The sequence below is a fragment of the Dromiciops gliroides genome, chromosome 3 (assembly GCF_019393635.1).
Source record: "Dromiciops gliroides isolate mDroGli1 chromosome 3, mDroGli1.pri, whole genome shotgun sequence".
NCBI classification, from domain to species: Eukaryota; Metazoa; Chordata; class Mammalia; order Microbiotheria; family Microbiotheriidae; genus Dromiciops; species Dromiciops gliroides.
Window position 1 is genome coordinate 300,412,142 of NC_057863.1, and position 14,527 is coordinate 300,426,668.

Genomic DNA, 14,527 nt, shown 5'->3' on the forward strand with positions numbered 1-14,527 from the left:
CACCTAGCTGCCCTCTCCCTTAGTGACTATCCTCTGGATAGTCTCTACTTTTTCAATGCCCTTCCTAAAATATGGCACCCATAATTGAACACAGGGCAGCTAGGGGGATAGAGAGTCAGAAAGACTCATCTTCATGTGTTCAAATCAGGCCTCAGACACTTTCCAGCTGTGTGATACTGGGCAAGTCTCTTAACCCTGTTTGCTTCAGTTTCTTCATCTGTAAAATAAACTGGACAATGACCAAGGCAATCCCAAATGGGGTCATGAAGAGTTGGACATGACTGAAATGACTGAGCAACAACAACATAATTGAAAGAATAGTCCAGATGTCTGAATAGTGAACTGACGTCTTATTTGTTTAGCTTACTGAGCCATGCCACCTCCAGAGCAGCATTATGAAAAATGTGCTGAGACAACTACTCATTATTAAAATTTAACAACAATAAAGAAAAACTATCATGAATATTAAGACTAGAATAACAGCCTGATATTTTGTAAATATAGAGTAGGTTCACCAGAGAAAGAAATCCAAATTTAACTAACTCTTTCCCTATTTATTTATACTTTTCCTAAATATAGGGCAAATTCCATTCCATAGAATCATAGCTTTAGACCTGGACTTCAGAGGTCATCTATTTTAACTCCACCACTTTGCAGATGAGGAAATTGAGGTACAAGGAATGACTTTTCCAAGGTTATACAGGCAGTAAGTGGTAGACGTTGGCTTTGAAGCCATATCACCTTACTCTAAATCTGGCCTTCTCTTGAGTTACAGATTTAGAGCTCAGTGAGAATAATCACAAGAAGTTTGCTAAAATAATGATCTAAGTAATAGCAGTTTTCTGGGTGTAGGTATCTAATAACATATGTAATGTCTATGTTTGAGCCATGTCAGTTATGAAGCAAATCTCTATTTGTGGATGCTTAGTTTACCCTCACTGATTTCCATTTTTAAATGGGTGATATGATCTAGGATAATGTCATGCACGTTCCATTTTAGGACTGTAGGCAATAAGAAAATGGAATCTCTCCCAGTCTCATCAGATAAATGTGCACACAGTAAAAATGTGTATGTTTTGTGTATCATTGTGTTTATACGAATGGGGAGAATCAATAAAGGAAGACAAATTCATATGTGTTATTTGCTTATTATCTATCCATACCCTTATTATGTCACCTACATAGTACTTAAGGTTCTGTAACATAGAATTGGAAGAACTTTTGTTTGTGCTTTTGGTATACTGTGCTTTAAAAGTATATTTAGGGGGCAGCTACTTGGTTCAGTGGATAGAGCACTGGCCCTGGATTCAGGAGGACCTGAGTTCAAATCTGGCCTCAGACACTTGACACTTACTAGTGTAACACTAGCTGTGTGACCTTGGGCAAGTCACTTAACCCTCATTATCCCACAAAAAATAAACAAATTTAGATACTTGGTCCTTGGCTTCAGTGAGTGTAGTGTCTACCTGGGGAATAATGTATCCCTAACACAAGGACCTATAATAGACAGTGATAAGCACATTAATGAGATTAACAATCAACCAATCAGTAATTATAATAATGCTAGCATTTATGTAGTACTTTAAGGTTTTCAAAGTGCTTTACACATACTTTCTCACTTTATCCTCACAAGAACCCTATAAGGTAGGTACTATTAGTATTCTCTCTCTCTCTCTCTCTTTTTTTTTTGGGTGAGGCAATTGGGGTTAAGTGACTTGCCCAGGGTCACACAGCTAGTAAGTGTCAAGTGTCTGAGGCCGAATTTGAACTCAGATCCTCCTGACTCCAGGGCCAGTGCTCTATTCACTGCGCCACCTAGCTGCCCCTTAGTATTCTCATTTTACAGATGAGGAAGCTGAGGTAAATATAAATGACTTGCCCAGGGTCAAATAGCTAGTAAGTGACTGAGGAAGGATTTGAACTAGGGTCTTCCTAACTCAATGGGCTGTGCCCTGTTCACTATACCATCTCCTATATAGTAGGCTCTATGCTAAATGCTAGAAATAGAAAAGTGAGAGTTCTTGCCCTCAAGGAACTTATGTTCTATCAGAGATGTACAGAATGTTTACAGATAAATAAATACAGGTGAATATGCAATAAAGTGCTTTGTCTGGTGATGGTGAAGGGAGCATGTAGCTAGCACTAAATGGGACAATCAGAATAGACCTCTTGAACGTGGGACCTGAGCCTTAAAGGGAGCCATCCCAAGAAGTGGAGGTGAGGAGTGAGCACATTCCTGGCACGGTTGACAGTTTGGGCAAAGTTACAGAGACAGGAGATGGAAAACCAAGTAGACTAGTTTGGTTGGAGTGTTAAAGTGGGGAGTAGTTGGTAATCAGCCTGGAAAGAGAGGCTGAAGCCAAGTTCCCAAAGAGGAGTATTTTAACTTAAGAGTCAAGAGGGATCCAACCAAAGCTTAGTGAGCAGGGAGTGACTCTATTAGAACTTTGTTTTAGGAACCTCACTTGGGTGGCAATGTGGAAGATGGATTGAAGAGGGGAGAGACTAGATACAGGGAGACCAAATGGAATATTCTAAGCTAGAAGTGATGGGGGCCTGAATTAGGCTAGTTGTGGTAAGTAGACAGAAGGGGAAAGGTGCAACAGATGCCTTGAATGGATCAGGTGTCATTGACAAGACTTGATGATTGTTTGGGTATAGGAAGTGAGAATAAAGAATAGAGGAAAAATCCTAGTTTATGAGCAGCTGGAATAATGGCAGTGCCCTCAACAGAAATAGGGATGTTGGGAGGAGGGATGGACTTAGGGAGATAATCAATTTTGCTTGGGTATATTTTGAGAAGCATCTGGGACATCTGGGTAGAGATGGCCAGCAGGTACTTAGAAATGTGAGACTGGAGAACAAGAGAGAGATCAGGACTGGTAATCTGGCTTTGGGAGTCATCTGCACAGAAATGGCCATTGAAACCATTGGGATTGAGGTTGCCGAGAGACGACAGAGAGCCAGAGGCCTCCTTCAGGAACACCACCATTAATGGCTCAGGAAGAACATAGGAAGAAGATGGAACCATGAGCAAGGTAAAACGACTAGGATAGTGTTGTGTCTTTGGAGTCAAAGGAAGAGAACTAGCATCATCTAGGAGGAGGAGGTGATCAACAGTGTAAAAAAGCTACAAAGAAGTCAAGAAGGATGAGGACTAAAAAAAATGTTCTCTGATTTGGTGGTTAGGTCACTGGTGACTTTTGAAAGAGCAGTTTCAGTTGTGGTGGCAGTAGGGGGAAAACACATTGCAAAAGGTTGAAGAGTGATTAGTGTGTTGAAGAGTGGGTGTTGTTGAAAGGGAGGCATCAGATGTAGAAACTTTTTCCCAAACAGTTTAGCAGTTAAGGGGAGGACAGGTAGGAGTGTGGGATATTAACTGGATAAGATAAAATTGTCCAGCGGAGGCTTTCTAAGGCTTGAGGATATATAAGCATGTCAGCTGCCAGAAAGGAAGTTGCCATTAGAGATGGGGCTGAAGATACATGAAAAATAAAACTCCTTGGAGCATGATACTAGAGGCTGTGGCATTAAAGGATTAGTCAGAGGGCATTTGTCTTATTGAAGAATAAGGCATACTTTTATCTGTGGCCAGGAAAATGGAACCAGAGTGACAATGCTATGAAGGTTCCGTAAAAGATGGGGAAAGGAGTTGAGGGAGTTCATATTCTGAGGCTCCAATCTTCTTAGTAATACGTAGCATAAGCAATAATGTAGACACACTAACTGTTGGGGAGGAAATTAGAATTGGGTGAGTTTAAAACATTTTAAAATAAGCAACATTTGTCTCAAAGATGTTAAATGGAAATAAAAATACAAATGCATTTTAAATTGAAAATTTATTATAAGTAGAAAAAATACTAAGATGAATTGCAACAAATACAATTCAAACACATATTCAAATTTCTTGACTTTAACATTGTCAGAAAGCAAGACTTTCTGAAATTTACAAATAAACAGTATATGTATGGGATGGCTAATCCAGAAATGCAGCATTCCAGAATTACTCATTTAATATACCCAAACAGATGAAGATAAAGATTACATACTTCTTTTAAAACTTAGAGAACCATCCATTTTATACATTTAAGATGAATGACAGACAATCCACAGGGAAAGGTATTAAAATCACAAAGCATAGGCAGCAAGCAGATTTTTCAATGAATAACACTGAAATTATATACATATTTAATGATACAGATGTACATATGCACATATAATTGAGGATAAAACATCCAGCATTTTTTGGAAATGAAGTCTAGTGTATTCCAATGAAATATGGTTAAAGAGAGAATTGTTCAAGTGTCCTATACATATAAAAATACCACATATATCCTTCCATGTGTAAGTTACAGTATTCAAGGGTTCCTTAGGGGAAAAAGTTATTATTAAGCCAACAATAGAGTTAACATACATATGTGAAAAGATCTAAACTTGATTGCCAAATATGATGGGAAGAATCCATGTATTTCTAGGTATTATGCTGAGAAAAATGAATTAATTGCACAGAAAACCCTCAAAACCAGATTTTTTCTCTTTACATAAGAATCATTAGATCTGTTGAAGGGTAAATTTTCCAAGTGAAGTTTCTTTTTTTGTTGTTTTTGTGAGATTTCTTTACAGCAATGAGAAAGAATATTTTTCATTTCCTTAAGTATAAACTGTGACTATACTGCTGTTTTTGTTAGATATTAATACTTATATCTAACATTTAGGTTAAACATATACAAAATCCTCCCCGCCCCCCCAAAAGAAGAGCTTCCAAGTAGGGCATGCAAGAGACTGCACCAGAGTGAATGAGGCAGAAAGGAAGGACTATGGGAATGAGAAAAGTTATGGCAATGGGAGAAAATAGGAGGAAATGCAAATACTCAGTAACAAATTAACTTACCATCACTCACTAACACATTCCTTAAAAAAAGGAATTCATCTAATTAGTTTCAAAGAGCAAACTCCTGGAGGGAATAAGGCACAGGTCAAAAAAAGGATGACTCCACTGCCCGTCTTTGGGCTTCTGCACTAGCTGTCCTCCATGCCTAGAATGCTCTGCTCCTTCTTGGAATCTTCTTTTCTCTGGATTCTTTCAAGACTCAGTTCAAGTCCTACATTTTGCTAGAGGCCTTTTCTGTCCCCACAGCTACTAGTGTCAGTTCTCAGATTCATCTCCTTTGATCCTATATTATTTTGTATGCACCTAGTTTCTTTCTTTCTTTTTTTAAGACATATTTCCTCCTTTATTAGAATGTATAATCCTTAAGGTCAGGAGCTGTTTTTGCCTTTCTTTGCTTGCAGAACATTAGCACGATGCCTGCACATAGTAAGCTCTTAATAAAAGCTTTTTGACCAATTAAAGAAACAAAACAAAACACCAGGCTAAAGGGAACAACTTTTGACAAGGAAGAGAAACTTTAACTTATATGGACATTTAGTACCTAAATTCTTATGCTGAGATTTTTTCTTTGCTTGACTCCTCTTTTTCAAAAGAAAAATCTAAAATATTAGGCCAAGCCTTTCTAGTTATTTTATTCTGGGCCATGGCCCTCCTCCCCCAGCAATGGTTAATCATGCTGGGACAGTTTTTAACATGTTAGAAACTGCTGCATCAGCACATGGACCACTGATTTATTTCAAATATTCCTTTTGACTTTTTATCAAAGGATACCTGTTAAATTTTTAACCATAGCATGTATTTTTTGGTTTTCCAATAAGGAACTTGGTGCCATTTCTTTAGTTTTCAAGTTTATAGCCCCTTTCTTCCAAAGGCTGTTCACATTTTTAGAATTTTTACTTCTGTTATATGAAAATATCTCTAGATAATTCCCACAAAACTAAAAATTTACAGAGTTCAATTTCATTTTTCTTGTTTCAGTTTAGGTCTCTTATAGATAAAGGAGAAAAACCACCAAAATATTTCCAGTCCCTTTATAATGACTTGGTTCTTTAGAACAGCACAAAGGTCCATTTTGATAAGCCATGCTCTGCCTAGACAATGGAGTCTTGCCCTACTAATAATCTTTCAATTATAATATTCCATAGGCTGCGTGCTTTTGGATTTGGATCATGTCCATGAGGAACAACTGGCTTCAAAACCCAAGTTTGGAAAAAGTTTAAGTATTATCTTGTCCAAGAAGCTTTCTCTGATCTTCCCATCTTAAAGTGATCATTTCTTTCTCCAATATTCTCAGAGTCCTTTGTCTGGCTCTCTTCTTTTTCCTTATCACATTCTACCTTGAATTGTATTTCTGAACATATTATGTAACTTACCAGAGTAGGTTGCAAGCTCTGTGTGGGATGGAGTTTTATTTTTTTTATCTTGGTATCCCTAGTGTACATAGAATGCATTTTAATAAATAAATTAATGCTTGTTGAAAGAGGGGTAATCTAGGCAAGTGTTGGCTCAGAGCTTTAAAAAAAATGCTTATGTCAAAATAAGTTAGGCTACAGACAAATGAGAAAGAATTCTTATGAAAACCAAAGTCATTATAGTGATGAGGCAGCGAGGTGGTACAGTGGATAGAGCACTAGGCCTGGAGTCAAAAAGACCTGAATTCAAATTTGACCTCAGACCCTATCTGTGTGACCCTATGCAAGTCACTTAACTTGTCTGCCTCAGTTTCATCAACTGTAAAATGGAGATAATAATAGCACCTACCTCTCAGGATTGCTGTGAGGATTAAATGAGATATTTATGAAGTGCTTATTAGCACAGTGACTAGCACACAGTAGGTACTTAATAAGCACCTATTTCCTTCTTTCATTCAAGTAAGTTATTTATGATGCTAAAGAATATTCTACATATATAAGGGAAGGCCTGATAGGGAAGGAAGTATATATTTGAAAATGAATGTGATGGGAACAAAAATGAAATTGAACTATGTTTTTTTTTTAAAAGATAAATGTGATGTAAAAGCAAAAAGTATTACTATAACTTTTTTAGAGTTCCACATTTTTCTCCCTCCTTCCCTCCCTTTCCTCCCCCCTCCACAAGATCACAATCAGGTTATACATGTACAATCCACAAGTTATAACTTTTTAAAAGAGAAAACCAGTATACTCCAACCTATTCTTTGTGAAGTAGTTAATCAAAAACTATTTCTAAGACAAAGTAATACTTGCAAATGTTTTACAATTTATTCTGTTGAACCAAACAAGCTCAGCAGAACATGAAATTTATAGAATGTTCATCATCTCCTGAAACTTGGGAGTCATGAAATAAAGGCATTATTTCCCCTTTAACACTAAAGTAAATTACACAATAGTGAACCTGGGTAATTAGAGTTGCAGCTTCCTGGATCCATTTTTCTCTATCTCCACCCTAAGGAGTACAACCTATTGTACCATTAATAAGGTCAGAAATAGAGGTTTTCCTTTCATTGAATTCGTCATGCTCTGATAAAATATACAATGGATCATTCAAATGAGTGAAGCCTCAGAAGCAAAATAAACATTTTACATACATAGATTAAAATAGGTTTATTGTCTCTTCAATAAAATGTAACCATATAATCTATTTAATTTTTCCCATTCTTTTGAAATGATGAATTTATTCAATTCAGCAGCAGGCCAATAGTCCAGGAATAAAACAGACTCTCTACTTAGCCCAAGTAAGATGAAATATAAACTTCAGTACTAGAAACTGAATTTTGATTTTCTTTCTAGCCTAACTTTCATATACTAGAAAAGTCCTATTCCTTCTTCTGTCCATTGTAAACATAGAACTCACACTTCTTTTGTTTTTGTTTTTTTTTGTTTTTTTTTGATTTTTGTTTTTTTTTTGAGGGCAATGAGGGTTAAGTGACTTGCCCAGGGTCACACAACTAGTTAAGTGTCAAGTGTCTGAGGCTGGATTTGAACTCAGGTCCTCCTGAATCCAAGGCCAGTGCTTTATCCACTGCGCCACCCAGCTGCCCCCTAGAACTCACACTTGAAAAGGGCTCAGGAATATAAAAGGGTTTGCCTAGAGGAGGGAGAACAACAGAATCAGTTATTACAAGGTAAAACAATTCAGGCATGAAAACTCCCTTAGCCAGTGACCATTTGCACAAAGTAAAATTACAGTTGTTCCTAACTTGTTTTGATAACTGTAACTAACTAGGTTTTAATGAATTACAGCCAGAGCTTGGGTGGAACAGTTTTTTGAAAGAAATATTAAGATATGGAGGTTTAAGAACTTGATACAGTGTAAAACTAAATAGCTAAAACCTCTTTCCTCAGAACCCCTCAAAAACTAAAAAATTAGTTTAATGTAATTGTTAAATTTTTAAAAATTATTTTTATTTTGTTATATGCAAAGAAAGTACTTTGCTATACCTAAAGGTCAAATATGTAACCAGAAACATAAAAGTAGTTACTGCAGAGGAACCGTATTTAGAACAGGCATCAAGAAATGTCTGAAATGACTTCATTTTAGACAAAAAATATGAAAGGATTCATAGGCAATTAAGATCTTATTCAACCAGCAGAGGAGAATTATTTTATATATATATATATATATATATATATATATATATATATAGAAATGGAATCAAGTCAGTATAAACATAAAGGACAAAATATGGTTCCATGTTGTTATTTATTAACATCAGTTGCCAGCAATTAAGTTGTCTCCAAGTTGAAGCCTAGCTTTCTTAGTGTGGAGGAGGGAAAGACCAGGTCTCCTTATTTTGCCCAGGCCAGAAGTTCAGCAGCCACTGATAGGTTAATCTCACTACTGATCAGTATGGAAACTTTGCCCTGCTCTGTTTCTGATCCAAGCTGGTTAGACCCTGTTTAGGCTGCCTACTAGTCCCCTTCTCCCAGGAGCTATCCGTGCTGGTTACTGTATTTGGTGTGGACACCTGATTGTCTTTGGCCCTACTATAGCTCAGAATTCCTGAGATTCAGCCTTTCCCAGCAGCAGGGAATACAGGCATGCATCTCCATGCCTGGGCATCTCTCTGTGTCTGTCTCTCTGTTTATCTCTGTCTCTCTCTCTTTTTTTTTTTTCTGGTGGGGCAATGAAGGTTACGTGACTTGCCCAGGGTCACACAGCTAGTAAGTGTCAAGTGTCTGAGGCCACATTTGAACTCAGGTCCTCCTGAATTCAGGGCTGGTGCTTTATCCACTGCGCCACCTAGCTGCCCACACTCTCTTTTGGTAAAGAAAAGGATTCACTGTACATCTAATATAGTATGGTCAATAGACTTTTTAGACAAAAAATATTTATGCATCACTTACATGTGAACATTTAATCCATGCAATCTGATGATTGTGATTGAGCCCAAGAAGTTGACAAGAAATCTATACATACATTTCAGTTTGGAATAATGTACTGATCTCTATAGAAATATGACCAGAAAAGTAAAATTCAACGTTTTTCCAAATTGAGATGCTTTACAGAAAACAAATTCAAGTGTCTCTAAGAAAAAAGGAAAAATAGAGATATGGCACCATGGTTGGAACACTACAGAGCTGGAAAACAGGGTTTCTGTTTAAATTAAATGGCAGCACAAAGACAACTTTCTTCATTCCTAAAATAATTCATTTTCCTAATCATGCTAAGCCATTAAAAATGCATAATAAAACACCAAGACACCTAGTTTGTCATGCCTATTATAGATAAAAAAAATTGGTCCAATCATGGAGTTCCTCCCTTCCTTAGCTATCTTCTAAGATATCAGAGGTATGTGAGATCCAAAGGGAAGGAAGTAAAGACAGCATGAGACACAGAGCAGACTGTGACCCAGTGAAGGATAAAGAAAGTCAGTCTAAAACAGGGAGGACACTATGTTCAAGGGGAGAATTGAATTTTATTTTATTATATTTGGGCAGGGCAATGAGGATTAAGTGACTTGCCCAGGGTCACACAGCTAGTAAGTGTCAAGTGTCTGAGGCCAGATTTGAACTTAGGTCCTCCTGAATCCAAGGCCAGTGCTTTATCCACTTCGCCACCTAGTTGCCCCTCAAGGGAAGAGCCTGTAGTTGTCAATGGCTTCACATAATTTGAATAGGGCAAAGAGAAACTGTAAATAGTAAGTTGCCTTGAACAAATTGGAACCCTTGTCCTCAAGAACTTTGTAATAATTTGGACAACAGAAAACTCAGGGAGATTCATTCTATACATTTATTATAACAAATGGTCACACTATTAGTGTCTTGGGAAGGAGTGCATTGAAAGAACTCTTCCCAAGTTCCTGGGAGAATAGATGATCCTCTCCTAAGGCCTGGTGGCTGTGAAACCACTTATTTCCAGAATGGCTGAGCTGAGCCATACTGATTTTTCACCATAATAAAGTCCTAAGACCCAATCTCTTCTAGTTTTTGACATCAAACTCAAGGATCTGTTTGGGCTGGAATGGGATCCCATTCCTCTATTTCTACCTTCCCACTTAACTGCCTGCCCTGAAAAGTATTATAAAACTTATATTATAAAACTCTGAGACTAGGGCTAGGACTAATTGAAGCAGCCACAAATGCCTTTACTCTAGTGGAAAGTCAGACTCCAGCCCAACCCGTCAGGCACAAGAGAGTAAGGGCCCTGAAAGAACATGGTACTCATAAAACAACCTTACCTGTACTGTCATTTGTAGGTTTAAAAACCACGATCAAGGCCGACTGATAGAATGTTGCACAAGTGAAGGACCTGTGCCTGAAGCTCACAAATAAACTCACCATGAAGGCTGCTTTTTAAAGATGAGGTGATACCTCCTCCAAGAATCAATTGTTGTTACAAAGTGTTAAAAAAAACAAACCCAACAAACCTCATGGGGGCAGCTAGGTGGCCCAGAGGATAGAGCACTGGCCCTGGATTCAGGAGGACCTGAGTTCAAATCCGGTCGCAGACACTTGACACTTACTACCTGTGTGACCCTGGGCAAGTCACTTAACCCTCACTGCCCCACAAAAAAATAAAATAAAACAAAACAAAACAAAAAAATCCTCATGTTGTGGTAGGTCCCAGTTTCAACCTTCTTTATTCTCCACGCATATTTGGAGTCACATAGAGGGTCTGAAAGATAATGTCTAGATTTTTATTTCTTTTTATGTCATTAATTTATACATACACACACAAGTCCCTGAACAATTCGGGGAAATTTTTGAACACTGTATCTATATAAAAAAAATTTTATCAAGAGAATAATGTTTAATCAAGAGCTGCTTTAAAAAACAAAACAAAACAAAATTTTTGGTCTGGATCTATAGTTGCATCAGTGTAGGGAACATATGGTGGGGAAACTCCCTCTAATAGTGTTAATCAGTAACAATTCTGCAACTTACAGTCTTGGCACGCTACATAGAGCATCAAGGACATTGTCTTATCTAGGGTCACAAAGCCAAGTTATGTGTCAGATTCAGGATTTGCACCCAAGTCTTCTTGACTCAGAGGCTAGACCTTTCTCTATTACCCAAGCTTCCTCTTGTGACAAATGATCCAGCACTAAATTAAAAACACTGAAGACCAAAGATATTCTGATTCAGTTGTGAGCAGCCTAGAAGATTCTCAGCCTTCCAATGTCGTTACAGACTATCTCTTGCTTCCTTCAAAACCTGATATACTTCACCTCTTCACTTCTATTCCCTTACCCTGAAGGGGTACTTAGATATGACACTACTACTTAGATATGACACAACAAATATTTTTTATAGATGAATTTATAAAGTCCAAATGAATGTATATGTTGTCACAACCAGGCTGAAATCCTTTGAGTCAGAGACCAGGCCTTTCATGTTTATTTTGTTATTAGTTGGGTATCAAGGGGTATCGTGGAGCATACCTAGTACAGACCTCTCAATTTAGTAGTATCTCATTAGTTTTAAGGAAGTTTTTTAGATTTCAAACCAAGCAAAGTTGTTGTTGTTTTTTAATCAGCAACAAATGTTATGGGGTTTGTTGTTGTTTTTTCTTTTTTTGCACATGATAGCAATTCACAGATTTTGTCAAATGAGTCCTGATACATACACATATATATTATCGAGCTGTCACCATCCAGAGTCCCAGGGCCACATTGGCAGCCAAAAGTGTACTACCAGCAAGCAAGATTAAAAATCCTAACAAATCTCTATTTTGCTTGTCTATGATCAGTGAACTAAGGGTGGCTTCAAGAAAAGAGTTTAACATCCACTGTCCATCTAAAGCAAAGCAGGGTACAGCATTAATGACAGCCAATGCTCCTGAGAGTGAAATCAGGTATCTGGTTATAAGTAGTTAAGCAGAATAAACAATAAAGGCACCAACAACGTATTTATCATCGAAAATGATACTTGAACAATTCCAGGGAGTTTTTTAACACCACCAAATGTAAGACTACAGTGGCCTTTCCCACTTAAAGGGAAATCACTCTTTTCCTGAGCTTTTGAAATACAGAAGAGGATATTCCTTTTTTGAAAATCAAATGAACATATCTTTAAGTCTGATTAGTTTAAAGACACAGGTAATGAAAGAAGACAACTTTTTTTCTTCCTTTTATCATTAGCCTGTATAACTGGCTATAATGATACAAAAAAAGAGAATAGTTGAGGAGGGAGAGGAAGTAGAAAATAATTACTTTTTGACCTTGTGGATGTCATGATAGGACAAATGAAAACTTTTATTTCTTTCACATTATTCAATGTAACTTGTTAGAGGTAGGCTGTAGAGGGATAATTCTCTAAGATAATGGTTATACAAATAAAGATTATAGGACATATGGAACAGTCCTTTTGGTAACTTGTGAATTAACTGCTTATATAATCTTTTTTTCATTCCTTTCTCTGTTAAACCTTTAAAGTAAGAAACATAGGAGAATGTAAAATCAATACAAACTAACATGTCTTTCAAAATATATATTGCAGTTATCATCTAGTTTATTAAAAACCTGGTATCATATTCATTTTCTCCCTAATGTCTTTCACATATAAAGAAGATACTATTGATATACCATGTGACTGGATTTAGTTTTCAAGGAGGTGGTAAACAGATCGATGCTGTTCTGCTTAGTTTCTCATGTGTTCCACTTTAGAAGCATCCCCCCTCCCTCAATGGCACAGACTAGACAAAGAGTTAACTGTGTTTCCAGACAGTCTGTAGCCATGACAAAAAAATCAACCAAATTAACTGGCCCAAATGGGGGCAGAAAGCATGTCTCTGCCCTCATTAACAACTCAGAGATGTTTTACCCATCTGAGGTAACCAGCCATAAGCCAAATAAACTGGAAGGTTTCAGATTCACCCATCCAACTCTAATGTGGCTTCTACACATTCCCAAGAATATCTTATCCTTTATTTTCCTCCCTAGAAATCTTGTTCCCTGTCTCATATTCAAGCACACTTTTAACACCTCTACAATTTTAAAGGGACTTCCTTCAGTATAAAGATTCCTGTCAGGTCTATCTATTCTAAAGATAAAAACTTACATTTTTAGAGCATTTAAATATGCATGATCTCAGTTGATCCTTGTGAGGAAGGCAAGTATTATTTTGCCCACTTTAAATGGAAGGAAACAGGTTCAGAAAAGTTTCATGACTTGCCTAATGATTCAGGTCTAAGTGATACAACTGGGACTCAAATCCAGTGAGGGTTGTTGGCCCTCTGCCCTGCTACCTAACTACTGTGTTCATACTCTAAGCAACACACTTTTCATACGAACCTTTTGTATATAGTAACTTACACACTTGAAAGGATACTTGAAAAATGTCTCTATTACCACAGGTAGATCAATGCTTAGAAAGTTGAATCGTGGGATGAAACTGCTGAGACTCACTAAAAAAAGGAAAGTGGTGATGATGAATACTATTAATGAGTCAACTGATAACACATTTAATGATATAAGCATTTATCCAAAGTTGATTAGGACTCTCCGACCTTCCAATCTGAGAGTGGGCAAAAATATTTCAACAAAGGAAATTCTTCCTCAAAATTACCTAGGAACGTTAGGAGCTTCAAGTGAAATAGTAACAAAGGAGAGAATCCCACTGTTTCTTGAGGTGTTGCTTTGGGTCAATACATAGTAACAGATACACTCCTAGTAGCACGTACACTCCTATTTAAGGTGGGAAATGGGGTCAAGCTGAGTGTATCCTGGATGTGATTAAAAACAAACCAACATACAAGAAACCAGACAGCCCAAATGAGTGTTATCGCCTTTAACATGGCCACACCTTGTCCTTGGCTTTCCTCAACAAGCCCAGATCATTCTAAGCCTTAGCTCAACATTCTTTTTTTTTTTTTCCCTGGGTGAGTCAAGAGAAACAAGTATTCATTTATTTGAATTAATTCACTATATATCTTAGATATCGGATTTTTCTCCCCAGTTAACTCTTTACCTTCTTTTTGTTTTATTTTTATTTATTTTAAATAATAAACATTTTTATTTATAGTTTTGAGTTCCAAATTTTATGCCTCCTCCCCCACCCCCACCCCAAAAGTGGTTAACAATCAGTCTCAACATTATTCTTTTTTTTTAAATTTTTTTTTATTTTTTATGGGGCAATGAGGGTTAAGTGACTTGCCCAAGGTCACACAGCTAGTGTCAAGTGTCTGAGGCTGAATTTGAACTCAGGTCCTCCTGAA

General features: G+C 37.1%; 1 protein-coding gene across 1 annotated transcript in view; it reads right to left on the reverse strand.

The window, feature by feature from the left end:
- Positions 1-10,995: 10,995 nt before the first annotated feature.
- The window catches only part of MBTPS2 (membrane bound transcription factor peptidase, site 2), a 43,060-nt gene continuing 39,528 nt past the window's right edge, over positions 10,996-14,527 (reverse strand). Inside the window, exons 10-11 of the mRNA XM_043996837.1 lie at positions 13,642-13,717; positions 10,996-12,170 (exon numbers count right to left, since the gene is read on the reverse strand). Coding sequence (XP_043852772.1) covers positions 11,948-12,170; positions 13,642-13,717 — 299 coding nt within the window. The 3' untranslated portion in view covers positions 10,996-11,947. The remainder of the gene's footprint in view (positions 12,171-13,641; positions 13,718-14,527) is intronic.